Here is a 27825-nt window from a genome sequence, read left to right as displayed (position 1 = left end):
CGCATCAGAAAGAGAAAAAAATGAAAGCTGTTGGTCCAGAAGCAGCGGGCTGGGTTTCTGTAAGCTGTCCGAGGGTCCTCAGGTTCTCCCAGCACCAGGAGGTGCAGCGCGTGCTCCAGGAGAGCGGCAGCACGGGGCTGCCAGGCTCACCACCCGCGTGCTGGGTACCGGGCTCAGCAGCGGCCCCTGCTTCTTCTCCTTCCACGGCCAGGAATTCAGATCATTCAGCAGCCCTTGCTCCCAGCGCAGCCTCGGTCGCGTGCCATGGACTTGACACAAGACCTGTGCTTCCACCGTTCAAGAAGCTCCTGCAGCCCTAGAGCCAGACGTCGTGCACCTGAGCCTTGTGAGCCACCCCTGTCCAGCCATTGGTTCTGCAATGGATCGAGGAATTGGGAAAACGGGGATCTTGTGGCTGCCACATCACCTTGACAGTCTTTGTTCTTTTAACTTCCGACACTGTTCTTTTTAGCTTCCAACATTTGGAAGCCCTGAGCCTTTTAAACGAGCATCCACTGCAATGGAGGAGACACTACAGATAGCGAAGCTTTCTCTTTTCAAGTAGTCGCTATTTCTATTGTCGCTAAGGTAGGAAAACAACAACTTTATTTCTCTTTATTAAAGTTATCAGCTATAATTTCAGTGACCAAGACAACAAAAAAGTTTCTTTTTTCTGCAGTATGGACAAATGTACTGTAACAGCTTCAGGTGGGTTGGCGTGTGCCGGGTCTGGCTGGGATGGAGTTACGTTCCCTGCAGCAGCCCATGCAGCGCTGTGCTCTGCACGTGTAGCTAGAACAGCCCTGGTACCACACCGGTGCTGTGCCTGCTGCTGAGCAGTGCTGGCACCGCACCGGGACTCCTCCAACCCCCAGAGCCAGCAGGCTGGGGGTGGGCGAGGGGTGGGGAGGGGACGTCACCAGGCGGCTGACCTAAACCCACCAAAGGGATATTCCATGCCGTGTGGTGTCACACTCAGCAACAAAAGGTGGGAAAGGGGAAAGGTGGGTGTGGGGGGGCAGCTCTCGTTATGAAGACGTCTGTCCTCCCAAACAGCTGCTATGTGTATCGAGGCCCTGCTTCCTGGGACATGGCTGAACACCGCTCGTTGATGGGAAGTAGAGAGTGACTGCTTTTCTCTCTCTGTGCTTCCACGTGGCCTTTGCTTGTTCTTTTCCCCTCTTCCTTTTCCCTTTAATTAAATCATCCTTATCTCAACCCGTGAGTTGTTTTTTTCTTCCCAGTATGCTTTCTTCTCCCCCTTGCCCTCTGAGGAGGGGAAGTGAGAGAGCAGCCATGGGGGAGCTCGGCTGCCCACCTGAGCAAAACCACCACATGGCGAAATAACGGAGTAAATACTATAATGGGAAGGAGACAGCAGCCAGCATATTTGCTCATCGATATGGCATAGAGAGGCTTGATCAGAATCAGACGGCTTTCCCAACTCCAGAGTTAAAAAAGCAAGCAATGAAATGACAACAACAACCATGTAAACAGATCTACCTGTCTTTCAGCCACGGAATAAATTGATAAAAGCTTGTATATAAAACAAAAATTAAGCTGCTAGAAACCCACAGAACAGGAGAAAAGTCATGCACACTAAAGATTACAGTACTGAAATACAGTGTTTGGACCAGAAACTTGGATCATGATGGAACATTGTTTCCTTGCCAGATCAGATGGAAAGGACAGCCAACAGCCTTCAGGCACCCCTGCCACATTAACACCACCCGTAACAGAGCAGCCCTCCCGGGCCCTGTACTGGAGCACAAAACTACGTGAGAGGACAGAAAAACGGCTGAGTACTAACCTCATCACTCTCCTCTACGTCCACGTTGCCATTGGCATCGTCGTCCATCTGCTTATGTATGTTGCGGACAGCCTCGAAGCTGAGCTGCTCATCCTCATCGTGGCACAAGGGCTTGTCGATTCGGCAGAATTCTGCTGAGGGAGAAAACACCAACATTATGTAGCCTGTACCAAAAAACCTGCCACCTTGTTTGCTCATTAGGCATCTTGCATTTGAAAAAGCGTTCCCTGAACCCTACACAAAGTATCCCAGTGCTCATTCACAGCAGGGTTAAGTGCAACTGCCAGATTTCCCATGAAATTTCTAATTCTAGCAAGAAAGGACAGGCCACGGCCTGACCGAGGCTGCTCTTCTCCGGGTCACGCTCCCCACATCTCCACGTCGCCGCTGCGGCAGCCGGGGCCGGGCTCGGCTCCTCTGTCTGGCACCACCAGCCCCAGCGGCAGGGGAGGACCGCAGCAGAGCTCACCTCCTGCTTCACCAGCTCCACTTCTCACTTGGAGGCTGCTAGTGCTGGCACAGTGTTTGGGAGTCACAGTTGTATGTTTATGCAATACACCAATTAAAGAAAAAGTTAGCCTTCTTCCTGATTATGAAATAGATTTTTCTGGCTTGTTTTCACATATTTTTCCATGTTTCAAGATTAACACTGCATATTTTGCTACATGCCTGAGTCCATGTAAGCACCAGTCAAGCTTGGCTCATCCATCCCATCTATGGTGCTGCTGCATGGCAATGTGTGACTCACTGAGACGACTGCAAACCAGCAAGGCAATGCTGATGCACAAGCACAGACAACGGGCATTAAAAACAGCCGCCAAAGGTGAGGTCCTTAATGACATGTGTTAAGAAAAAAGCCTTCTGTTTCACGGATGCTGCACTGGATTCACTCTAAGTAGATAATGATTAAGAATCATCCAGCAGTGACTGCTCTGAGATCAATGGGAAACGAGTTTAATAGCTCTTGGCCCGGCTCCCATTAGAAGGTCTCATGTTCAAAAAATCAGAGTTCAGAGTGAATTACTCGGAATTTAGGCAGAAGAGTCCAAATGACTTAGAGCTCAAATCTCATTCCAACTCTTAAGATGATCCTTTCAAGACAACACAAGCTTATTTGTGGGAAAAGTAGCATTTTCTGCTGCTGCTACACATTCTGTATCTACTGTGAATAAACACTCACTCACTCAGCTTGCTACCAAAGAAGATGATTTGGACTGTTCTCCTGTCTGTTACATCTTCACACAATTAGCAAGTAGTCAGACACACTACTGGTAGGAAAGACTTTGGATCATTAAATTCACCCAAGCTTAAAAATTTTATTTAAAAAAAAAAAAATCCATATAATCTGATTTGCAGATGACACCGAGTTGGGGGGAAGTGTCGATCTGCCGGAGGGTAGGAAGGCCCTGCAGAGGGACCTGGACAGGTTGGGTCGATGGGCAGAGGCCAAGGGATGAGGTTCAACATGGCTCAGTGCCGGGTCCTGCCCTTTGGCCACAACAACCCCATGCAGCGCTACCGGCTTGGGGCAGAGTGGCTGGAAAGCTGTGCAGAGGAAAAGGATCTGGGGGTGCTGGTCGATGCTCGCCTGAACACAAGCCAGCAGTGTGCCCAAGTGGCCAAGGCCAACGGCATCCTGGCCTGTGTCAGGAGTAGTGCAGCCAGCAGGGCCAGGGAGGTGCTCGTCCCCCTGGGCTCTGCTCTGGTGAGGCCGCACCTCGAGTGCCGGGTTCAGCTTTGGGCCCCTCGCTACCAGAAGGACATCGAGGCCCTGGAGCGTGTCCAGAGAAGGGCTCCGAAGCTGGGGAAGGGCCTGGGACACAAGTCCTGTGAGGAGCGGCTGAGGGACCTGGGGGGGTTTGGTCTGGAGAAGAGGAGGCTCAGGGCAGACCTTATTGCTCTCTGCAACTGCCTGAAAGGAAGGGGTGGGGAGCTGGGGGTCGGCCTCTTCTCCAGTGATAAGACAAGAGGGAATCCAGCACCCGCAGGGGCAGGGAGGGGATCCTGCCCCTCTGCTCCGCGCTGGGGAGGCCGCCCCTGGGGTGCTCCCGGGGCCAGAGAGGCCTGGAGCTGGTGGCGAGAGCCCAGCGCACGGCCCCGAGGTGCGGGAGGGCCTGGAGCACCTCTGCCGTGAGGAGAGGCTGCGAGAGCTGGGGCTGCTCGGCCTGGGGAGGAGGAGGAGGCTCCTGCTGGGGCCGGGGGCGAGCAGCGGCACCCAGGGGTGCCTCCAAGCAGTCCGGGATCCTGTTATTGCACCATTCTCCACGTGTAAACACAGAGCCTCCCATACGGAGGACACCGGACTAACACTAGCTGATATCATGTGTATTTCCAGATCTCACAGAGAAACCCCATCCCTCGTCCTCTCAGGACTGGCTAAAGAACCAAACAAAACCTCAAACCCAAGGTAAACCGATTACACAAACACACACCCAGCCACTCCCCAGTACAGCTGTTCGAGGAGCAAGTTTTGCTCCTGCAGACAGGTTAATATTGGGGGAGAACTTGTTGCCTCTGCAGAATGGAAAAAAAGAAACAAATACAGAGAATGTACATTAAGATAGCAAACAGAAGCACGCAAACAAATGCAAACACCATTGTTTTGTCTTGGCTTCTCTAGAATTTCACATATCTATGTAAGACCAGACGATCAAGCCAAGCAAACTGCAGTTTACTCTAAATCAGCTACCGAAGTTTCTAAACTTAGAGCAGGTTCAGCCATAAGCCTACTCATTCTTACATATTTCTAAGAATTCATTAAAACAAACAAACAAACACACACACACATACACCTAGAAGCAGAATAGCATATGTTAAGGCTGTTTTCCTACCGTAACTGTTGATTTTCTATGTCTTATGTTCCTACACTAAATATGTGTCTCACAACCAGCTTTATTAGAGGTATGCTCCCCCAGTCAGGAGACTGAATAAAATACTGTGGTTTTAATTTTGAGGAACATAAGCCAAGGATTCAGAGTTAAAATTAAACTTTCCTTATTTGCAACACTTTAAATTAGGTACTTCAAATTTATATTCTGCCTAAAACAAAACCACTCAAGAAGCACTTAGATGAATGTCAGAGCATTATTCAAATCAGACCGAATTCTTACATTATGGTTGTGACCCTTATTTCTGATGTCTTTATATAGACACATACAGACAAATGTATTTAAGATCTTAGCTATCGATCTTGCACTAGTGCGTTTCAAACACTGAATTAATTCAATATACAAGTGCATAATACAACTATACACCATAAAATTATTTACTTTTTTTAATAAGACACTCCTTTTATAGTATCATCCTCAGAGGAAATCAGTCTTGTGAGTTATGTCCAGGAGATCTTAACAGACCGTCATTCAGTACTCTGCAGAAGAGTGATATCCTCACGGTGCTTGACAAAGCACCTCAAGAAAACGTATAGTGGGCAACTACGCTAGAAAATGCTAGGTGAGCAACTTCACCCTATGGATGCAAGGTAAAAACTGCCACCACTCTGCATCCAAACCTCTAAACATCTTGCTAACAACAGCACTAAGTGCAGTTGGACTAGACGATCCTTGAAGGTCCCTTCCAACTGAGCTATTTATTCAGTTCTGTTCCAAGTGTGGATACCGGTCCTCCCAACCCACACATGCCCCTTGCCCTTCCACCCAAACCCACCTGGGTGCATTCCCTGAGAAACGGGATCCGGGACGTGGACCACTGCACCAGGAAGGGGTGTCAGCCCTCCGAATCACAGACCAAAAAATCTCAAAAACTAGAACTGCGCTAGCGTTCCAGGTCTGGTCTGTCCTTCATAGCTTTTTAAGAATAGCATGCTTCTAACTGAAAAACACTAGGGTAAAAATTGCAAGATAAACCCTTAAAACCTCGAACGTATGCACAGCACTGAGCTATGCTGGTGCAGTCCTCTCAGTTTCTGTCTATGGCTTTAGGACAGGCACCTTCAGCACGTACGTTACAGATCAGAACTGGTTTTGTTCTTACCAGAAAATCCCTTTTCAAACATGGTCAGTAGACCATTCCCGTGGGCTCTCCAGATGGTGTCCCCGCAGGCAAACCGCCAGCAGCCGGGACCACAGGTTCACCATGACCTACACCTTCAGTTACGCTTCCAAGCGGCACAACAAATCCTCCCCTAACAGGCACAGAACATCAGGCACAGACATCTTGCAGATATGCCATTCTTCTCCAAGGTGGGCCTTGGATAACCTCCACAGACAAGCAGGTACTTATCAAGGGGAGGCATGGGTTTTTGTTACAAAACTGGGAAAACTGATCACCCTTCAGGGCACACCCAGAGGGTAGGTTGTGCAACATGTCTTTGTCTGGCATTGAATCCTGAGGTTAATCTGCTGCTGCAAAAGAGCACCAGCTAGAAGCCAGACTTCAGGCACACACCCATGCACACCGGGTGGCATAGATCCAGTAGATAATACCGCCACAGCAGTCCTGGGCTGGCTTTGTCCCAGTGTTACCAATAGTGTCCCAGTGTTTCCAGAGTGCTATCAATGCCGCAATGTAAACCTCATCAGAAGAAACTCCCAGCTGTGCAAACTTGGCCGACCAGGAATCTACCTTAACTAACAAGAACTAGCACCATTACTAGAGGGTGACTGTGAGGTGCATCCACCACGGTCAGAACAAAGCCCCACTACCAAGCTCCACCGTCCTGCTCCACCTCCTCGGCCACAACCCCTCCACGCAGCCCCTTGACCTAGGGCCCAGCTGGGCACCTGCCCACTCGGGGGCTGGGACCTCTCACAGTCTTTAGGACAGTGAGAGGACTCGACAGTTTTTAGGACATTGTGACCGATGGCATTACGTTTTTGCATCAGAACACTTCTGTGAGTTACAGGGATTGCCAGGCCTAGAACTGGCAGAATTCTGGTTGAATTTATAGTTTATTAACTAGAAAGGTAAACATTTTTAGCGGAGTCTCCTTCTTCTACCTTGTACAGCTGCGAAAAAAAGAAAAAAGAGGAGAAAACGTAGAACAGTTCGGCTTTAGAAAAATCAGGCCTACTGTGCTTCACTGCAGCTGACACTTGAAGAGGCCCCGTCTGCCCGATTTACCAGTACAAGGATCCCACCACCACTACCCAATGGATTTGCATGGACAGCCATTTTTTCTCTCCAGTCCACATTACCTCACAGACCCACTGCTGTCTGCTCATCTTTTGCTGCTTTATGTAAAAAAAGAAAAAAAAAAGAAAAAATGTCAATAACAGTAAATCTGTTCAGCTTTGCCCAAGACAACACCTCCACACACGCAAAAGCCCTGGCAAGCTGGCCCCTCTGTTCTAACAGAGCAGGTAAGATGTCTTGCAGAGGCAATACTGGAGGCTGACTCAAGGGTGAGTGGAGGCTGCTGGGTGCTGCAGAGACCTCACACGGATCTGGAAGTTTGCTCTGTACCAACTCTCGCATGGCCGGGGAGCGAGCCCAGCACCTCTGTGAACTGAGGACCACAAGCAGCGAGTGAGCAGGGACAGCTCTGCCTAGATCCAGCCCAGCGGGCTGTCCTCTCCTTGACAGGGCCATCCTCTCCTCCACGGGGCTCAGGGCTGGCTGCAGGCAGCAAGCAGGAGGAGGTAGCAGCCACCTTGGCTCACGGAGCCTGCAGCCGGCCCTGGGAAAACATTCAGCACAGCAACACGCTGCAACCCAAAGCAGCAGCCAGGGACAACACTACGCTCAGCAGGGTGTGAAAAGTGGTGCCAGTGTAGAAGGTGAATCAGTGTGTCCCTGGCAGGGCGCCAGGAGACCTCCGTTCCTTTACCCCACCTTGGGAGGCGGCACAGGGAGGCAAGGGTGGCTGACCATCGTGCAGAGCTGCGCGGTGTTTTCAAAGGCTTCACAGCAAGCAAGGTGAAATGATTTCTTGACTGGGTACTTTCTGTTGATCTTAATTGGAAAGGGAGAGGAACTTGGCAGAGTTACGTTAAATATTATTGGATGTCTTAACATGGCTTTGTGCAGATTTGGTTTTCCTCTCCGACGCTGTAAGAATTTGTTCCCTCCATGCTTTTTTCACAGTTATCACAAAGTTATCTAATATCTTTGGGATGGGTCTTTTCTGCAGTGATTTGTCACATTCATCCCAATGAAAAAGAGCAAGAAAACAGAACGTTATTGTATTCATACTGCCTTTGGGCTTGACTTCAGCAGGAAAAATGAAATCAGGATAAAAGATACCTCACAAAATATTATGTGATCATCTTGTTCTGAACCTTATTATTATAGCAATTAATGTAGAAACACCGTGTCAAAGTTCAATTTACAGGGAATAAAAAGGTCATTTTATTACAAAACATGTGGTTTTATTCTTATTAACAGTCTCCTAACCACATAATTCTTAAGCCCCAAACATGTCTCTCTCCAAGTGGTCTGTCCAGCACTCAGGCAACAAGACACATGCACTGAAGTGATCTTGCCCAGATTTCCTGCAACCACAACGATGATGTGTTGGTATTTGTAGCTCAAACACTAAGAATGAAGCATGACTGGAAATCTTTTTCTGTGCAAGTTCCAGAAAGCAATAAAGCAGTCATTGCAAGAATGGCATGTGTTGATAACCAAGTAACAATCAACAGCAAGCAGGCTCGTAAATACTGAGGAACTTGTTTGCATCAGGGCCAGAAAAAGCCTAAATAAGCCACGGGTGATTTAATCAGCAGAAGACCCGACACTGATAAAGAGTGGTCACGAGGTTTCACCACAGGCCAGGAAGACAAGGTGCAGCTGTAAAAATACCCAAAATGGAGAAACAAAGACCGGGGCAAGCAACCTTGCCTAAGATTTATGGAAGACTAAGCAAGATCCTGAATTTAATAACCTGACCATAATAACCCTCGTCTCCTAAGCCAGGTCACCCCTTGGGTTCCTCCTGACAACGAGGGTGTAACAGGCAGCCTCCCTTGTCCTCCACGCCACACAAAATGACACTCCGCTTCAGGCTGCTCAGACACACACACAACGTGAGGCACCTTCAGAGAGTGAAAGCCTGAGTGTGAAGTCAGTTTTCTTTAAATAACACCCTCCTCCTCCAGAAGGTCCTCCACTGATCCTTGCTACAGCAGTCTGTACAGACAGGCGCTGGTCCCAGCACAGGCCCCGAGCTGCCAGATGGAAGCCCAGGCCAGGACCTGGGGTGGTGGCGTGCCTCCCGTGTCCCCTAGGGGCTGACACCATCACCTGTCCTTACCCCACCATCCCATCCCACCTCTCTGAGTCAGCAGCAGTCTTTTGTCCCCTCACAGGCTGTTGGCCTCCAGTCCTGTTCGTTATCTCCCCACCATCACCTCTGAAGCACTACAGTCCGCCTTTCCTTTCAGAAGGCAAGCCCCTTTTCCCCCCATCCCCTCCGGACAGTGAGGGACAATGGTCTGCCCATCTGGGTGCCATTAACACGTGCCATCTTCCATCCCTCCCCTCCTCCTGGACTCACATCGCCAGGCCTGGCGCTTGCTCTGCACCACAAAAGGTCTTTTGCAATCTCCTACCCAGGAGCAATCTCCCCCCAGGGCCCTGGGTGCAGCCGCCCAGGAAGTCATCGACAGGCACTTAGGCCCAGGTGCTTGAATGAAATCTGAATGACGAGGAATTTGGGTTGGTTTTAGAACAGATTAGAAAGTCTCGCCTCAGGAGAAATGGTCGGGTAGAGGTGGACCATATCTTCCAGTCCTAGCACCTCTCCTGCAGCCTCAGCCCGAGGCAGTGACACCAACTGGAAGTTCCACCTGCACGTCAGAGCAGACATTTGTACTTTGAAGGTGGCACAGGCTGCCCGGAGAGGGGCTGGGGGCTCCTCCGCGGGGTCTCCAGCAGCCGCCGGGACGTGGGGCTGGGCGAGCGGCTCCGTGGGGCCCTGCTGGGGCAGGGGGCGAGCAGCGGCACCCAGGGGTGCCCCAGCCTCAGCCACGCTGTCATTCTGTAGCATTGAAATATTTTATTCCAGATCTTTAATTTCCCATGGGAAATCCTCTCTAACGAGAATTCTTTTTGTTAAATTTCAGGTTCTCTCCATTTTCTTCTACAAGGTCCCATTATCTTTAAAGTTATGTTGATACAATCACAGCTGATTGTCCCCGGTAGCACTGAGCAGTATAACAAGAATAGCCATCAGGATAGGATTAAATAGCAGTTTAACTATAACAATTGTGATTTACATAACATGCTCTTATAAACACTGGAATGGCAGCCAAAAAAAAAAAAAATTCTTATACTTTCATATATTTGGGGAAGAAGAATCGTTTACATATTTCTGTTAATACAAACAAAGACTCAACATAACTTTCTTGCTCAGGGTTCTTCCCATAAAACTCTAGTTTTCAATAAAAAAATGCCAAGTACAACTTTAAAATTTTAACAAAAGCATTAAACGGTTTTGTAAAGAATGTATATACAGACAGGTTACTGTTCTCGCTTGAAGAGTGAAAAATGAAAGAGATGAGATTTTCTTCAAAGCTACAAAGCAGCAACATGGTGAGCAAGGCAAAAGAAGAGCAAAATAACCATCGGTTTTCCAGCTCTAATTGCCAAACAACAGAGCCTGATAAAGTTATGAGTATATAACCGTTTCCATTGTCTTAAAACTACTCCCAGTATTTTTATACAATTTTACACTGTACAGCTGGATATTATTTACTGTATAGGGAGCCGTCAGTCACTACTCTATATTTATCACATAATGCTTATCCATTAAGGCATGTGAAAACTCACATATAAAACCATTTTCCCAAAAGGTGAATTTGTCAAACAACACTGGGATTTCCACACATTCCCTGGTCTGGTAACCTCTGTGCATTTGAACAAGTTCCTTGGCCACAGAACTCCTTCCTTTGGAGGTGCTGAAGCAGGGCGCAGAAAGCCTTGCAAAATGCAATTCCTGTCATATCGAGAAACCACACACAGTTCACTGGCACTGAAGACGTGAACCTCATCCATCTTCCCATCTCCTCTAAAGCTTAGAAACTCTAACCTGTTATTTTCATTGCAGATTTGGTAGCTGAAAGGAGCTTCATCATGAGCAAAGAGAACATTGAAGCAACCTTCTTGCTCAACACTACTAAATTATTCACGTTCTCTTGCTGCTGTAAAACTTATTTTAAACCTCTTTTAAACCTCTAAAACAGTGCCGTCTGTAACAGATATTTAAATATTCACTGAAGCCATCGAGCTTTCCACTTCACGTTTACATGAAGCACTGCAAACAGCTTCTGCAGTACAGATCCCTGCTGCCTCACCTGAGCACGAGTAATCCAACCCACAATTCTTAGCAGAAAACCTTCAAACATTAAGTATTAGCAGGCGTTCAAAGATTTCCTTTTTTCTTTAATTAAACAGCTTGCACAATGCAAGAAAACCTGTACCTAACTCAAACTAAATAGTCTAGAAAAAATGCAAACACAACCAGAGATTGGACCATTTGATCTTTGACCCACTTTTAAAGAAAGTAACAACGCCCTTGGGTGTCTCTGCAAAGAGGTCCACCCAACAAGGTTAGCAAACCACCTATTAATAGCATTCAGAGAAAGACCCGGGGCAGAAATCACGAGAAATCTGCTTCCTCCCTGCTGCGGGCAGAGCCTCCAGGGCCGGGTCCTGGAGAATGCCCCGACCTCCGAGGACCTACGTGGCAAAACCACACGCTGAAGCATGCAGGAGAAAGCTCTTGGTGATCACCAAGGCTGCCAGCACTACAGACACTTTCACGGCACCAGCACCAGCTTAGGATCAGGCGCAGGAAGGCACTGAACAGCAAAGTGACATTGCCGTACAGCTGCTAGCTCTTACTCAATTAAAAAGTCAACATTTCTTCCACAAACGGGCTTCTATCCTTGGCACAAGCTCAGCACTTATTTACTACAATTAATTCCTTCATCACTCATGGCAATTAGGCTTCTCCATCTTCTCCATGCAGCAGCTTATTGGTTTAATATCAGCAAAGCTTCATCCCAGTTCTTCCAAACATCCTTGCTCTTCCCTGCAGCCAGCAGCAAAGCCATTTTAACCGCCGCTTCCAGCCAATCCCCTCCAGCACGAACCTCCCACCCCACTCCTCTTCAAACGTTCTGCTCTTTCCGGCCCCTTAAAAAACAGCAACCCCCTTCCAAAAAAAAAGAAGAGGAAAAAGAAAGAAATGCAACGAGAGAAACCAAACCCACCAAAGAAAACTTATTTCTCCTTGTGGTGGGAAGCCCAACACCGATGTTATCGTGTGCCTCAGCCCACCTCTGCCTCTCCTCGCGGTGCCCACACCTCCTTCCTCGCACGTTGTCTCAACACACGACCTACTCTGCTCGCGGTGAGATGTCAGGTTTCCCTTCCACAATGCCGACAGAGTATTTGGGTACGACTCTGCCCTTCCCAGTGCTCTCAGACCTCTCCAGACCAAATCTCAGCACCCTTGCTGGGGTGCTGTGGTCACAACGACCGATTTCAAGCATTACCTTCCTGAGAAATTTTTGTTCATTTTCTTCAGCCCCAAGGACTGCGTAGGATTTCTGTTGGGCTGATACCAAAAGGTTCTTTAACACAAGCCTGCAAATCAAAGTGCTTTTGCTTAGAACCTGCTAGAAAACAGCAAGTCAGGTCATTCTGCAAGATGATCAGCCAAAGGCTGGGTAAAGTTCTTATGAGCTTAAGTGACTGGAGATTGGGTTACTTCATAATAATGAACTGCATAATTAACTGCTGAGGCATTCCTTCCCTTTTGTGCTGATTGAAATCCAATAATTAAAACTGCTTCAAATAGCGAGGGCCCTTTGCATGTGGTTTTAAGGAAGCCGCTCACTAGATACAGCCAGCCGTGCTTTCACAACTGATGTTCCTCAGAAGCAAGTTCACTGGAGGCAGGCAAAGCTTCCTTAATTATTTCAGGCCTCCTAATATTGTTGGTAATTTGAAAACGGGAACAATTCAGCCAACTCTAGATAGAAATAACTGATAGCTACTGGTGTTGCAAGTACCAACACCAGAAAGCACCAGCCATTTGCTAAATAAAAGCCTCTCCACCTCCTCCTTCGCATTAACCCTTGGCTATATGGCTGCAAGGGGCTCAGCAGCATCCGCACTTCATCCAAATACGAACAGCAGCATTTTTTTTTCATTTTTTAAATTTTTTTGCTGTTTTGCAAACTGGCTCAGCTGAAGGGGAAAAACCTAACATTGGAGCCAAGTAGTTAAAAAGACACGCTTCTCCTCTGACAGGCAGAAACGAGCAGCGGTAACTGTGGCGAAGGACTGGAAAAGAAAGACCCGGGGCTGGCTGCCCTGCCCTGCGCGCTCCCCGCAGGCGGCAGGGGCCGAAGCAGCCCGGCCGTGCGGGAGAGCCGTGGCCAGCAAGAGCCGGTGAGCGAGGGAAGGACACCACCACCACCATGCTGCTGTCACCGCGGCGCATCACGAGCACCCTCTTCAACAAGAGAACAGCAGCCCGGTAATTTGTTGTTGCTTTAATTGGGAATCACCTTGTAAATAGCTCCTGTGGCTGAAGCGTACACCAAACACGCTGGATGAGGCCCTGAGCAGCCCTGTCTGACCTGACCCTAGAGCGGCTTTGAGCAGGAGGCTGCATCAGCGACTGCTTTGGGTTGGAAGGGGCCCTAAAGCCCCCCCAGTCCCCCCCTGCCATGGGCAGGGCCCCCTGCTCACAGCCCAGGCTGCCCCCGGCCCCACCCAGCCTGGCCTTGGGCACCGGCCAGGGAATGGCTGGAGGGCATGAATTTGCCCATGACCCCGTCCTTGCCCACGACCCGATGCCGTGCTAATTTCTGCAAGCACCTTCCATCCACGTTCCTGAAGAAGCACAACCTGCCACCGAACACTCCCCCAAGAGGGGCTCTCTGGCGGGCAGCAGGCTTGCCTGGCTCCCAAGGCTCGCTGCCGGCGCCGCGCTGGGAGGGCTCCCACGTCCCTGGCAGGCGAACGAACGTCGCAGAGCGTGCGCTCACCGGGAACGCGCGGCGGTGGGAGACCCACGTCCGCCCGCGCTCCCCTCGCCCACCCTTGTCACAGGCGGCCACGGACACCTCCGTCGGAAGGCGCTCGGTGCTCGCACCAGCGCGAGCCAGCTCTGCGCTGTCGTCCCATTCATCGCCTCAGAAGAGCTCTCACGGCTCTTGCGGCTTCCTGCCCGAATTGCTTCATCCTCCGGGCCGGCAGCGAGAGCTTCTCAGGTCAGCAGCAGCGCCGGGAGCGGGGCTGCACCATCGCCGCGCGGAAGCGAGATTTAATCAAGGAAGTGATCAAATGTTTTCTCTAAGGGTTGCGAATTATGAAAGAAAATATGGCACCATACGCAGTGCTGTTCCCTTTTCTAGACTCTGCTTTGTGGCACAAATGTAAGGTGACTTTTTTTGTACATACGAGCATGTTTATGAACATAAGTTATGCTTCCCCCATACCTTTTAACCAATTTCTATTAAAAAAGCTTGGTAACTTCCGTCTCTCCAAAGCCACAAGCACAAAAACCAACACACCACGCAGATTTTTCCTCTAGAGACCCAGCCCAAGGGATGCATTCCAGGATCGAAAAAAAAAAGGGGGTGATTCCTAAAATATTTTCAGCGTTACGAGTGCATTTGTAATTAATTGTAATTCACAGAATGTATGAGAGCTGGGGAGGGACTTTGGCAGGGCTGGGGGCTGTGGCCGAGCTGGAGCCCCGGCCTCGCTCCTCCGAGGGCAGAGCAGCAGAGGGAGCAGCGTCGGCCCCTGTCCTGCCCCGTACCAGCACCCCGGGCTGGGCAGACCCCGAGCACAGTATCACAGCTGGACATTATTGTGGGCTTGCAGCCTGAAAGCCCACAAACTCTTGCGCTGTTTGTTTGTTCTGTTTTCCAGCTGCCCTGCGGAGCTGGCACCACGCAGGCAGGAGCAGGGGCAGGCTCCCCGCGGACGTGCGCCACCGAGCCGGGCAGCGCTCACAGCACCAACGCCCAACCTTCCTACGCCCAAAGTGCATGGAAAGCCGCAGCGGTAAATATTCCTTGCACGATACGCATCTCACAGGCCTTACCGGCTGATCGCTAACAACAATGCTGGCAGAGTTAAAGAAACCTGCTCCTAGAACACCGAGCCTCCAGCCAGCGGCCAGCTCGGGGCAGCCATGCCTGTGAAAAGCAAAGCTGGGATGTGCAGAGGGATTCTGCAAGCTGGCAAAACTTCACCGACTGCAGCAGAACTCAGGGGTTAGCCCTCGACATGCACCTTGCCTTGCAACGCCTGTCGTTCCTGTAGGATGGTGTTCTGGGGAATGACAGGCGGTGAAAGGTGCCCTGCCCGTGGCGGGGGCTGGACCGGATGGTCTTTAGGTCCTTTGCAACCCAAACCTTCCGGCGCTCGGCGATTCTACACCGAGCACACTCCAGCACGGCGAGGAGCAGCAGCTGGGCACACGCGAAGGCAGGAGGAGCACGGCCCCTGCCTGGCTCCGGTCCCCGCGGCTGGCCCCGGATCAGCACAGGGCGGTCACCGCACGGCCAGAGGCAGCCTCGCAGATACGCTGGAAGGCAGAAACCCAGTTAGGGCTGGGGAGAAATCCGTGTCTGTCTGACAGCCTGGAACAGACGCGAGGCGATGCTTCAGGGGGCTCAGCCCACGGTACGCTGCCTGAAACGCCGGCTGCTCTGCACCGTGATGCAAAACCAATAATTATTTTTAAAAAGTGAAAGAAAAAATTGCTGAAAGTCAGGAAACCACATAATGAAGGTTGGTGAGTCATTCTTGCCTGAAAAATTTGAGACGCCAAAGAAAGCTAAGAAGAAATCAAATGAAAACCACAATTTCTGCCATTCCATCTAATTTTCCTTCAACCGCTGCAGTGGCGCTTGCCCAAAGGCAGGGATTTCCAGTCCTCAGCTCCTGGGACTCTGATAAGTGACACAGACCACAAAAAGACACCGGGAACATGAAGAACTCAAGGCACACAAATAATTTCAGAGCAAAGATGCTGGCAGCTTTCCGAAGGTGGAAGAGGAATGCATAATTTCCATCTTGCTCTCAGAGCATTTATAGATGAACACCTGAAACACCTCATACAAGCGTGTTTCACATTTGCACTATTCGGGCAGGATACTGAACACCAGACGAGACCAGACCAGCATCTAATTTAAGCCTAGTCCAAGTTGCCCCCAAAGGAGAGCCCGATGCTACAGACCCCAGAGACAAGTACCGAATCACGTGGGGAAGTTAAGCAGGATTCCCCTCGTTGCAGCTCATGCGCATCGCTCCCATCCCCACACCTCTGGGCCCCTTTTCTCCACCTGCCCGACGGGGCGGCTGCAGGCAGCGCTGGGCTGTCCCCCCGTGTCCCCAGCCCCAGGTACCGCAGGCAGGGCCACGCTGCCCCAGCCCCGGCGCCGCTGCCGTGACTCGAGGCGAGGCACACACCGAGGCGCAGGCTGCGCTCCCCGGGCTGATCCGCACCGCTGCCCAAAGGCGCGGGGCCGATGCCGTGCGCAGCGAGGAGGCTCCAGCGACGCTGAGGAGCAGCCAGGATCCAACCGTCCTCTGCTGGGGGCCAGCCCGGGATCAAAGGAGACACGGCGCTTCAAAGGAACGGAGAAATGAAAGAGCTGGCGTACGTCTGAAGGATCTCACGGGCGCGGAGGGAACACGATGCCAGCGCTGTGGTTGTTCCTCCAAAACCAGACCAGCTCGAGGCTGAGCCGCTCAGCTCCTGCGCAGCGCCGAGGCAGGACTCTGATTTATGCCCAGCCCGAACAAACTCGTACCATCGGTACCCTGCGAACACAAGCGGCAGCCGCATCCAGAAAGCTCTGACAGAAGCACGACCGCAGGACTCAGGCGGTGCCGCGGCCCAGCAGCAGCACGGGCACCTGCAGAGGGTCTCCTGCGGGGACGGGTCCCCTGCAGCTGGGGCCGCAGCCGCCTCCGGCACGGCCTCCACTCAGCTGCTGCCTCCTGGAGCGCCGCAGCAGCACCCTTGCATGTGTGTTCGTGTTAAAAAATAGAAATAAAAATCACCCTGCTAACTACAAACTGAGCACACAGTGCCGAGCAGAGCATCGCTTCACACACGTGCTTTCATAACCCCTTACGATAAAGTGCTCCTTCAGCGTGCACAGCCTCAGCTTCCTCAGCTCCCCCCTTTTCCTCTCCTCTCCTCAAAGCAAAGGCTTTGGGCCCCACGGGGTTCTCAGTGGGAGCACCCCCGGGGCACTGGCAGTCGGGCTGGGGCTGGCGGCAGCTCGCTGCTCCCACAGCCAGCCTGCTCCAAACAGTTTTTTTCCCCAAAGTAAGTGTTTTTCCTTAGCACTCAGGCTCCTCAGTCATTTTCTCCTCCTTCCAGTGTATTCTTTCAGGGCTGAGAGTTGTCTCCCAAATCACGTCACCCCCACAATGACACAACCTGACCGGCTGCACAGGCTGATGAAGTACAAACACGTACACATGAGTAAATCAAGGCTAAAACGCGTTTTACCCCATGACTTTTGGCTTTACCTAGAACGGTTGCTTTTTTATTTTTTTTTTAATGCAATCCTTATTACTAAGAGTAATTACTTAGAGTAAACTTAGAGTAATTACTAAGAGTAAATAATCCTTATTACTAAGAGTGCCTCAAAAGTTATCTGCACAGTTTGGAGGCTACTTACTCATTCCAGTTGGGTTTCACCGGAGAAAACGTTCACCTCCCTGTAGACACACATCAGTCTGACTGGAAAGAGCAGTTGCAAGCAGCAGCAAGCTTCGGCACAAATGGCAGCTTTCGTCTTGCAGCTACTTGTGTTCCTGATACTGGGGTGATTTTACTGCTTGAGCACAGAAGGGCGTGTAACTCCCCCCGGACCTGAACGCGTCCAGGTCCCGCTGCTCTCCGACCCTCGTGCACAGCCACGAGGCACCAGGGCAGGAGCAGGGGCACCGTGGTTTGCGCAGGGCTGCTCGAGCAGCGGGGCTCAGCCCCTGCCCGACCGCACCGCCCCGGCCCCGAAGCAGCCCTTGGCCCCCAGCAGCTCCCGGATGCTCCAAACTCGTGTTCCCCACGGTCGCCCTCATGCTGAAAGCAACAAAGCACGTCCATAAGGGCAGGATACGGGCAGAGCCACGTGAGCAGCACTGATACCACGCAGAAAATCCTCTCTATAACAGCGACGTGCTCCGCATGAGCCACGCAACAATGCAGGCAGGAAGGCACCCCAGGAGCTGATCCGCTCCAGCCGGCCCCCGACGCAGAGCCAGCCTCGAGCAGTTTGCTCGTGGCCGTGCCCCACAGGGTCCCGGTGCCTCCAAGGGCAGGGGCTCCACCACCTCTGACCCTGCTTTCATTGCCTGAACGAAAAGGCAGCCCACGCTAACCCCTAGCCACAACTTCCCTGCTGCGACTGTGTCCACCGCCGCTCACCCCGTCCTCGCGGACCTCCAAGGCGTCTGCCTCCGCCTTCTCCACACCCTCCTGCTGCCTAAGTTAGGAACCTGCTTTTATGATTTAAAGTATTTCACCCTAACTTGTCGAAAGGAAAGTCACGTTTAACAGAAGAAAGACCGTCCTTTTTTGCAAGAGCTTTCTATTAAAGAAGTCGCATTTCAACGCTAAACGGGTTCCTTGCTGACTCGTGTCCTCTCGGCTCGTGCAGTGATTTTCACCAGACAGCTCCCGGTGTCCAGCACGAAGCAGTAAGTCACGTTCCTAACGCTGGAAGGAAGTAGTTAACTACACACTCCCTAGAAACTATCTTTCTGTTCTTCCCCTGCTATCTCTCTCTCACTTTCACAGGATGTGATAAAAGATAAGGGAAGCAGTGTCTCAGGGCCACGCGCCTGCCCTCATTGGCCCGGCCACCATGGCCCGCGCAGCAGAGCCGGGTGCTCCCACACCACGCAGCGACCTCGGATGAGGAAACTGCCACGGGCCACTCCTAAAAGCCATGTGCGCCTGTCCACGCAGATACTATGAATTACAGGTGCCAAGGAAGATGTAAGCTGATTTTAGGTGGCCCACGTGCTGCAGGCACAAAGCAACCCCTTCCACGCTCCCCACGCACGTGCCCACGGCAGTGGGTGCACGGACACCAGGCACCCAAAGCTTTGCTCCCCGACATTTTTAGCTGCTGGTAAATTATAGGAAAACGTGAGCCTGTTTTTACTTATAACTGGAGGACTAAACCCTTTATATTCCAGGTTATCCTTGGGAAGGCTGGCAAGCAGAGCCGCGGCCCTCCGGCCCCAACCAAGCCTTCCTGTGAAGGCTTCATCCCTGCCAGGATTAACACCTCAATGGCAAAGGCATCCAGACCCAACAGCCCCTCGGGCCAGATGGCTCACCCTGGTACCTTCTCCTTAACGGGGAGTTTCCTTAGGAATCTGAAAAGAGATCTGCAGTCGGAGAAGTGTGGGGGTGGAGGGGAGAGAGAAGGGAATCCGTTTCCTAAATTACCTTCCTTTGGTTGTGAGCTGGATTAGGAGCACGGGCACGACCCAAAGGCCAGGCTCACAACCCAAATCTCCTGATGGGCTCTGAAAAACCCTGCACCAAATCTCAGCCACACTCAGCACACGGGCCGAAGCACAGTTTCCAGAACCGGTGCTTCATGGGGGCTTTTGCAGCGGTGTCCCGTCCTTGTGTTCTTCCTAGGCTCCCCTTCGGCTGAGCCGAAGTCCATCCAGCCACCTTGCCTTCCCTGGGCTCGGGGAACAGCCGAAGGAGCACACTTGTCAGGCAGCGATAGGACAAGGAGCGACAGCTTTGCACTGAAAGAGGGCAGGTTGAGATTAGAAATTAGGAAGAAATTCTTCCCTCGGAGGGCGCTGAGGCCCTGGCGAAGGCTGCCCAGAGGAGCTGGGGGTGCCCCAGCCCTGGCAGTGCCCAAGGCCAGGCTGGGTGGGGCTGGGGGCTGCCTGGGCCAGGGGTTGTGATTAGATGGTCTTTAGGGTCCCTTCCAACCCAAACCATTCCATGACTGCATGAATTCCCCAGGAGGAAAGGCTCGATGCATGGCCAGACCAGGAGGACCTCCTGCCTGTCCTCCTGCTCTCACAACCGCCCAGGAACCAAGGATGCCCCCGAGCGCCTTCGCAGACAAGCTTCAACGTAATTAATCCAAGTGAAGCAGCACCATTCCCTTGCTGCCATACAAGGACATCTTCTCCTCATTTTAACCTTATTTATCCCTCACACACACAGAACTGATGATTTTAGTTTTCACAGAAGCTCTAGAGAGCAGGGAGCATGGTGACAGCAGCCTCTGCTCTCAAGCAGCCCTGCCGAGGTGGCATGCACTCCTCCTGGCGTGCCTTCTGCGCGGCGAGGAGGCATCAACCGCTGCTCGCCCAGAAGCTGAGTACGGGTGTGCTCGTGGCGTGGGACACGTGCATCGGGCAGCCCCATCCGAAACGTACTGAGGTTTAAAAGCTTCTCTCTTTTACAAGACTTGGCTTCTTACTCCAAAACCAGCACGGTCTCTCTCTCCCGTCCACAAGCACGACTCCAGTGGAGCAAAGCCAGGGCGAGGGCGTGATGCTGATGCCGCGTCCCGCACCGTGCGGGCAGAGCCGGCTGGAGGCATGGCCATGGGTCTGCGTCTGGGTGCTGAGCAGCGGGTGCGCGTGGTGCTGCTCATCGCCACGCGGGCAGCAACACCTCTCGCGTGATTCCTGTCGCTCTCTTTTGGTCATCCGATCATTTTCCAAAATGCATTCAGCATCAGCTCAGAGGCACTTTACATACCACAAAGAGAAGTCCCCAAACTCAACCAAAAAATGCCTCAAAAATCCCGTTCTTCGAGGTTTTCCATGAAAAAACAGGGCCACAGCGTGTCCCGCTCCCCAGCAGCCCACGTCGCTGCGGGCAGCAGAGGAGAAAGCCAGCGGCACTGGGTGGGGAGGGGAAGAGGGTGGAGAGAGGAAAGCAGGGGGAGGAGGAAGCAGCTCCTGAACAAAGACTCAGACCCACAGAAAACCAAAGTTTCACTACTTTTGGTGTTCGTGAAGTGGTCGGTTTTTACTCGCCTGACAGCCAGGCTCAGGAACCCTGGTGTGGCACAATAACGAGAGCCTTGAGGTGTGAAGTGCAGCCTAGGGGCCCTCTGAGCAAAGGAAGCTCGCCCGCCTTGAGAACAATGCAATTGCACCAGGCTTAACACTTCCCGTGTTCGATGGTGGTGCAAGGAGCAAAAGATACGGGTAAGGGGACTGGAAAGCAAAAGCACCGCGTGGAGAGCTGCAGGACAGCGTTCACAAAAGCTCCCCTCCGGAGAGGGAGGACACGGGTCCCGAAGGGCAGCCCCGCGGTCCTGGGGAAGGAGACTCTTGTTTGCACTTCAGCACATCTTTCTTCCAGTAATTACAATTATGAAGGGTTAACCTGATCCCTGTGCACTTCATTTGCCCTGTGACCAGGTCCCTCGAGGCGACAGCTCTTGGCGCGCTGCGCAGCAGACCACAAAAAGCCGCATCGAGGAGGAGCAGCGACAGCAAAAACTAAGAACAACCTCGATCAGTAGGTAAGGTTCGTTCACGTCGGAGAAACAACATTTCTCTTTTCCTTGCCAACCGAACGTGTTGCTGGAGCCCAGAACCAGCGCCGCGGGTTACGTCAGCTGGAGGACGGCTCCCAGGCAGCCCAGACAACTCGCACAGAGGAAGCGACGCAGCCGGGGAGGAAACCGACGGCCGGCCACGACCAGCAGCAACCCTCCGCTGGCAGAACGGGGAAGCGGCTCCGGAGCAGCCAGAGCCGTGTTCCCCCGGCGCTCCTCGTGTCCTCTCTCTAAAATCAGCCACGCCACAAACACGCATGCAGCCGCGGTGACGTGCAAGTGGCCCTGCCTTGGTGCTCTGCAAGTAGACCCGGAAGAAAAACGTTTGTCGGAGCAGACCTGTAAGCAGCAGCAATCCCAGCCACGCGGTTAACAGGCAGGTGTTTCTAAATTGTAATTGTTCTGCCCCAAAGTAACGGTCGCCATCGCTGAGTACAGAAGCAAAACACAGGCCCACGGTGGAAGCAGTGCCGCGCTGACACAGAGAGGCATGCCCTGGCACGGTGCTCGCAGTGGCAGCCACTGTACCGCCAGGAAACCCGGCCCGCCTGGTGGGGAGCCGAGCTGACGCTGCCTTGCTAATAAAGGTTGTTGCTAAAAAAAAGGCTGTCCCCACCCAAGCCAAAAAATCAAGCCTTGGAATGACTGACGGTGGAACACGGGGTAAAGCATGCACTTTATGCCCCCGTTTTTCTCCCCTGGAAAATGGAAATGTTCCGCTAAGAGGGCAGTGTGGAGATTCACACTCTCCAAGCTCTCGGACACGTAATGCATGTAATAAAGGGACTTGTTTCTGCAGGTGACCGGCCAAAGCAGGCTGGAGATTCCATACAGCAGGCCGCTGACTCCAGGCAAGCAGCACGCAGAAATTAGGAGGCTTCTGGCGACAGAGGGGTGCCAGCAGTGCCTCCTGCGCCATGCGTACGGCAGCAGAAGGCAGCGCCCCATGAGATACCCGTGCAGCTGCTGCCTGTCACCGCGTCCGTAGCTTACAAAGTCAGGGAACTGCACGGCTTTCTGCACGACGTCGCAAGACAAGCGGCCGCATCAAGCAGGCAGACCTGAGACTGCTGTCCCCAGCCCGAGATCGTCCCGTGGCTGAAGCCCCCTGCCCTGCCCCGTCCCATGCCGGGGGTCTGGGTACCCCCCTCCCGCAGTGCTACGGGCACTGCCCCGAAGCCGGACGGGAAGCAGGAATCACTTTTCAGCAGCAGCCAGCCCCGCATCTGCTCCGCATCCTTTCGTCTTTTGCCCTCGGTTTGAAAGCACACTGCTGTGTCAGGCCCGGGCTGCCCGCAGACGAGAGGATGGCACGGCCGTGTGCGCTGCCGGGAACAACAGCCATGCCGGCATGATCACAAGCCACTTTCATTCTTTCCCCGAAGACCGTCTTCAAAAAATCTTCAAGGCTATTTGGAGTAATAAAATTGCTTTAAAAGGCAAGCTGATAACTCATTGGACAACGTGGTTCTGGTCTTCTACGCGCAGGGAACAGTTTCCACATGATGCAATCCATGCTTGTGTTCAGCATTTTAAAGCAACACTGTTGTGTAAGCGAAAAATGCGGGGAAGAGAACAGCAGATGCCAAATTCTTCCTCAGCACAGCCCCACTGCTACTGCAGCCATTGTTCTACTGCCTGTTAAATTCCATTGTTTAATCCTTCCTGACTCTGCCCAGAGCCTACCTCTCAGGGATGTTTTCACCGTGACCTGGCAGTGCAGCAGCTGGGGTCCATCACTCTGTGCTCTCACACGCTGGGATTCACTCACGATACAGAAGCTCACCTTTTTCCCATCGTTTTAAGCCATTACTTAGCCGTTGCCTGCACTGCTGCTTCCCCCTAAGCAGACTGGGAAGGCGATGTCACAACTGTTACGTGCTGTTGTCCGAAGAGCTATCGGGTTCCTGCAGAGGTGTTCAAGTAAGACCAAGCGTTAAGATAAGTTAAAGCACAACAGATAGGCAGTTTTCCAACCACCAGTCAGCCGGGACATCAGAACGAAGCACAGCACAGCTAACGGTGCAGAGAGCACGTTACGTTAACGCTCAGAGGCTTTTAATCCAGATCAAGGCTCCATTTGGCTTGTACTGTGCAGCACAACCAGAACGCCACTGCTGCCACACTTGACCACAGAAAACCACTTTTCAATCCAGGGGCAGTAATTTGGAGAGGATACATAAATTAAGGAAATGGCAGGGGGAGGAAGGGACTCCGATTAAGCACCGCAGCCAGGGACTATGCGGCTTGGATCCCTGCAGAGCAGAAAGTGCCCCCCCCCAAGAGCAATGACCATCCTCCTTCTGGAGACACTCCCTCGATGCACGAGGACGTTTCCCCCGAAGGCGAGCTGGCCCACCCGCTCAGCCACGGCCCTGCTCACACCAGCACAGTTTCCAGGGCCCGGGCTCTTGCCCACGCCTGCGGAGGATTCCTCCTTTCAGCCTCAGGAGACTCAGCCCCCCCAGCAGGCTCTGTCCCGCTGACAGACCTCGCGGTATATGCATGCACACACTTCTACGAGGTGAACACCTATTACCCACATGCTGTATGATTTGCATTAGATGAGTTGCTTCAGTCTGCACAACGGTTAATTTAATTACTCCCTCCTGAGATCTCAGCTCGCTTTCACAACAGAAGTGATGCGATCAATCTCCATTTATTATTCCTAAGTGCCAAAGACGGAAAGTACTATTCAAAGTCACCCTGGGCACAAAGCCACGAGACCGGGTTTGAGTTTGACCCCATTCATCTTTATTTCAGCTGAACAAACAGCATCTTTTTCATACCCATTCATTTGGCAAGGAAGGTGCCCCCCGGAGTTTCAATGAGGACAACTCATGCACGACGCTGGACGGGAACAGGAGGGACGGACTGAGACCCACTCAAGAGCCTGGGTCCCTGAGGCGGGCAGGGCTGGGTGCACTTGCACAGCACACCAGGTACCGGGGTGTACACGGCAGCACCGGGGGGCAGAGAGTAAATTAAGCACACCTGTCCTTTGGCACCCCATAAATCCTGCACGAACACGGGTTTGCAGGTACGGAACGTGATGCAGAAACCCGTGTGCTCCTGAGTGCTAACCAGCCTCTGGCTAAACGCGATTCCAGCAGAACGTTGCGTTATGCTTGCTATTTTCCCTCCGTCTCGAACACCTTGCCGCACACCCAGGTGACCACGGCACAGCTTGCAGCTGGCACACCACCGAGCCACGATTAGAAATGGAAAAGACGTTTTGGGTCACCCGCCGGCTCACCGCCACTCCAAGGGGAAAGCCCACATCGCTGAGGTCGCTCGAGCATCGAAGCCCCGACAACACAGCACTGGAGCGTTGAAAACACAGACGTCAGAAGTAAATGCCAGGCTGAACCAAATTGCGCAGCAGTTTGCAATAGCTTATTGGCAACCTGAGTAATCAACTCACCTCGAGTACTGCGTGCAGTTTGGGGTGCTGCAGTGTAAGAAAGATATAAAACTATCAGGGAGCCTAAAGGAGGGCTACGAAGGTGGTGAAGGGTCTAGAGGGCAGGATGTGTGAGGAGCGGCTGAGGCTCCTTGGTTGTTCAGCCCAGGGAAGAGGAGCCTTAGCAGAACAAACTCCCCTCCCGCACTTCGAAGCCTGACCTTCATTGCCATCATCACCCCGATCGTTAAGGTGCTGTGCAGCAGCTCTAGCCTTTTAAGCTAGAGAAAGAGGGGACCCCCCTCCTTAATGGCGTGCCACAACTCAACCCCGACCATGATTCCCGATGATAATCACAACCTGATTAACCTTCACGCTACTGATCCAGCCAAATCTGCTATCCTTTATTGTCATAACCCCCCCACCAAACAGAACCCCCCTCACCGCTAAACCTACACCATGGCCCTGAACATGAACCCAAGCTTTTTCGACCAATTCTGAAGCCCCTACTTATTAGGAATTCCACTAATCCTACTATCCATGCTCTTCCCAGCTCCAATATTCCCATCGCCCAGTAACTGATGGGTCCATAACCGCCTATCGACTATCCGGTTTGAGGGGAGGCCTCATGGCGGCCTGCAGCTCCCTCACGAGGGGAGGCCTCATGGCGGCCTGCAGCTCCCTCACGAGGGGAGCGGAGGGGCAGGTGCTGAGCTCTGCTCTCTGGGGACAGCGACAGGACCTGAGGGGACGGCATGGAGCTGGGATAGGGGAGGGTCAGGCTGGGGGTTAGGGAAAGGTTCTGCACCCAGAGGTGGTCGGGCACTGGGACAGGCTCCCCGGGGATGTGGTCACGGCACCGAGCTGCTGGAGTTCAAGGAGCATTTGGACAATGCTCTCAGACACATGGTCTGATTTTTGGGTAGTCCTCTGGGGACCCAGGAGTTGGATTGAATGATCCTTGTGGGTCCCTTCCAACTCAGGATATTCTATGATTCTATGAACTTCAAGTGACTACTAAGGGTATTCAGAAAAATGCCACTCAATTTATGTTTAAGTTAATTATGGACCACCACAGCTTCCAACTATAGTAGAGGCTACTTAAGCACGTTTCTAAATAAGAAAAAATACAACTGGAAGGGACCATTATTTTCTGCATCACATGAAGAAATACACTCCAGAGAAGTAATAGCCTTAAATACTAAAGATCAAAATAATTTGATTGCTGCACATACATGAAGATGCTTCAGGAGCAGGTATTACTGTTCCAGGTGGCTTTAAAATCATTAAATCCTGGCAGAAACAAGCCATCTGGTCTCTTCTGGAAAGAGCCAAGAGGGAGGTGATTACGGGGACGCTGCCAGCCAGGGGTGAAGGCTGCTCGGGCGCTGGGCTGGACGAGCCCGCAGACAACACGCCTGCCGCGCTCAGAGCCGCGGGGCAGCCGCAGCGACGCCGCCTCCTGCTCCCGTCGCACAAAGGCTTCTGCGCGCAGCGTGGAGTGCTGGCGAGGCTGAAAGGAAGAAAACGTGCGAAATCCTCGACACCAGCAGCCCGCGGGCCCGCGCTGCAGCAGCTGCCGCTGCTCGGCACGGCCAGTTTCCAAACCCCCCAGGAGCATTTCCGCAGACTCGTCGCGACAGACGCCGGAGCGGAGCCAGGGAGGGCAGCCCCAGGGCTCTCGCTGCCCCCATGCCGCTGGTGTTCCTGGCTCAACATGAGCCCCAAAACAAGGGGAGCTGCTCGCCCTCCCCAGGACCTGCCCCAGCCACCACGCTGACGCCTCTCCTGCTGCAGAAAGCAAGTCTGACTTGCCACGCTTTTGGTCACCTTTGCTCAGAAAACTAGCCTTTGTGCTGAAAAAGTTTGTTGTATCTTTCAGGCTTCATCGGCTAGCCTGAAAAAAGAAAAAAAAAAAAAAAAAAGGTATATTGCATTTCTTCCTAAAACTTCTGCCCTGCCCCAAGGCTTTGGACCGGTCCCACCGCAGGAGCACCGCCGCTGGGTGTGCTGGTAGCCGTCGCTCCCCAGGAGCAGACACGTCACCCCCACAGCACTCCTGCACCCCTGTGCCAGGAAACAAGTGACGGAGCTTAGCCATCGTTAGGCTACGGATAAACCCCTTCTAAGTGCCTTTCATCGTCTAGAGTCGTACCTCGAAGGCAGCCGATCACTGAGCACGTGCGTTCCAAGTACCAGCAAAGCAAGACTGTTACATCTTTAGCTTTTATTCTCTGGGCTTTCTACCAGCTATTATGGTAGCCACAGAAGCAGAAACAAGTTTTAGCACTCATCTCCAGGCCAGCGTGTCACACACATTCATTCTGTTACATGAACGTGTTGGGGGAGACAGAAAGTCTCCGGCTTGCCTGCACGCCTCGCGCAGCCGGCCTGAATCGAGCTCCTTCCCTTCGGCCATTGGATGGAAGCGGAGTTTCTGTTTTATTGAGTGACTGTAGCTGATGATTGCCACTCTGGAAAAAGACTGCTCGCTCTATGATGACCCACCCAGAACCACTCATTTACCCCGTATCTGATTTTTCTTTAAAGCCACCATCAGCGAGTGGCAGTCCCTCGGCGGCTCCCCCGCAGACGCAGCGCTCCAGGAGACGGACGCAGCGCTGCCCCGAGCAGCGGCACTTGGTCAGAATGAGAGAAAGCTGCAAGTGCTTGAAGCTGCGGGTTATTTCTGGTCCTGCACTGGGGTTACGTGGATTCGTAGTTTAACATCAGCCACATTCAAGAACTGTGTTTACAAAAGGTGTAGCTTTGACTACCAATAAAATTCGTTGCCAAATCCTAACACAAATACGTAGGCCGGAGCACCTCTCCTGTGAGGAAAGGCTGAGAGCTGGGGGTGTTCAGCCTGGAGGAGAGAAGGCTCCAGGGAGACCTCCTGGAAGCCTTTCAATATTTAAAGGGGGCTTATAAAAAGAATGGAGGGCTCTTTACTCAGGTAAATAATGACAGGACAAGGGGGAATGGCCTTAAACTAAAAGAGGACAGATTTAGACTAGACATTATGAGGAAATTCTTCACTGTACGGCTGGTGAGGCAGTGGCACAGGCTGCCCAGAGAACCTGTGGATGCCCCATCCCTGGAGG

The 27825-nt window shown here is 52.3% G+C and overlaps 1 protein-coding gene across 4 annotated transcripts in view; it reads right to left on the bottom strand.

The window, feature by feature from the left end:
- Nucleotides 1–27825, bottom strand: part of STIM1 (stromal interaction molecule 1) — a 95370-nt gene that overhangs the window by 54499 nt on the left and 13046 nt on the right. For 2 of the 4 annotated variants that reach the window (XM_035569498.2, XM_035569496.2), the window contains exon 2: nucleotides 1811–1941. In XM_035569498.2, coding sequence (XP_035425391.1) covers nucleotides 1811–1941 — 131 coding nt within the window. Of the gene's footprint in view, nucleotides 1–1810; nucleotides 1945–27825 lie in introns of all 4 variants that reach the window. The other 2 variants (XM_035569495.2, XM_035569497.2) reach the window with 1 other exon arrangement.

Source organism: Cygnus atratus, chromosome 1 (assembly GCF_013377495.2).
Source record: "Cygnus atratus isolate AKBS03 ecotype Queensland, Australia chromosome 1, CAtr_DNAZoo_HiC_assembly, whole genome shotgun sequence".
NCBI lineage: Eukaryota > Metazoa > Chordata > Aves > Anseriformes > Anatidae > Cygnus > Cygnus atratus.
This window is presented reverse-complemented; position numbering and strand designations above follow the sequence as displayed.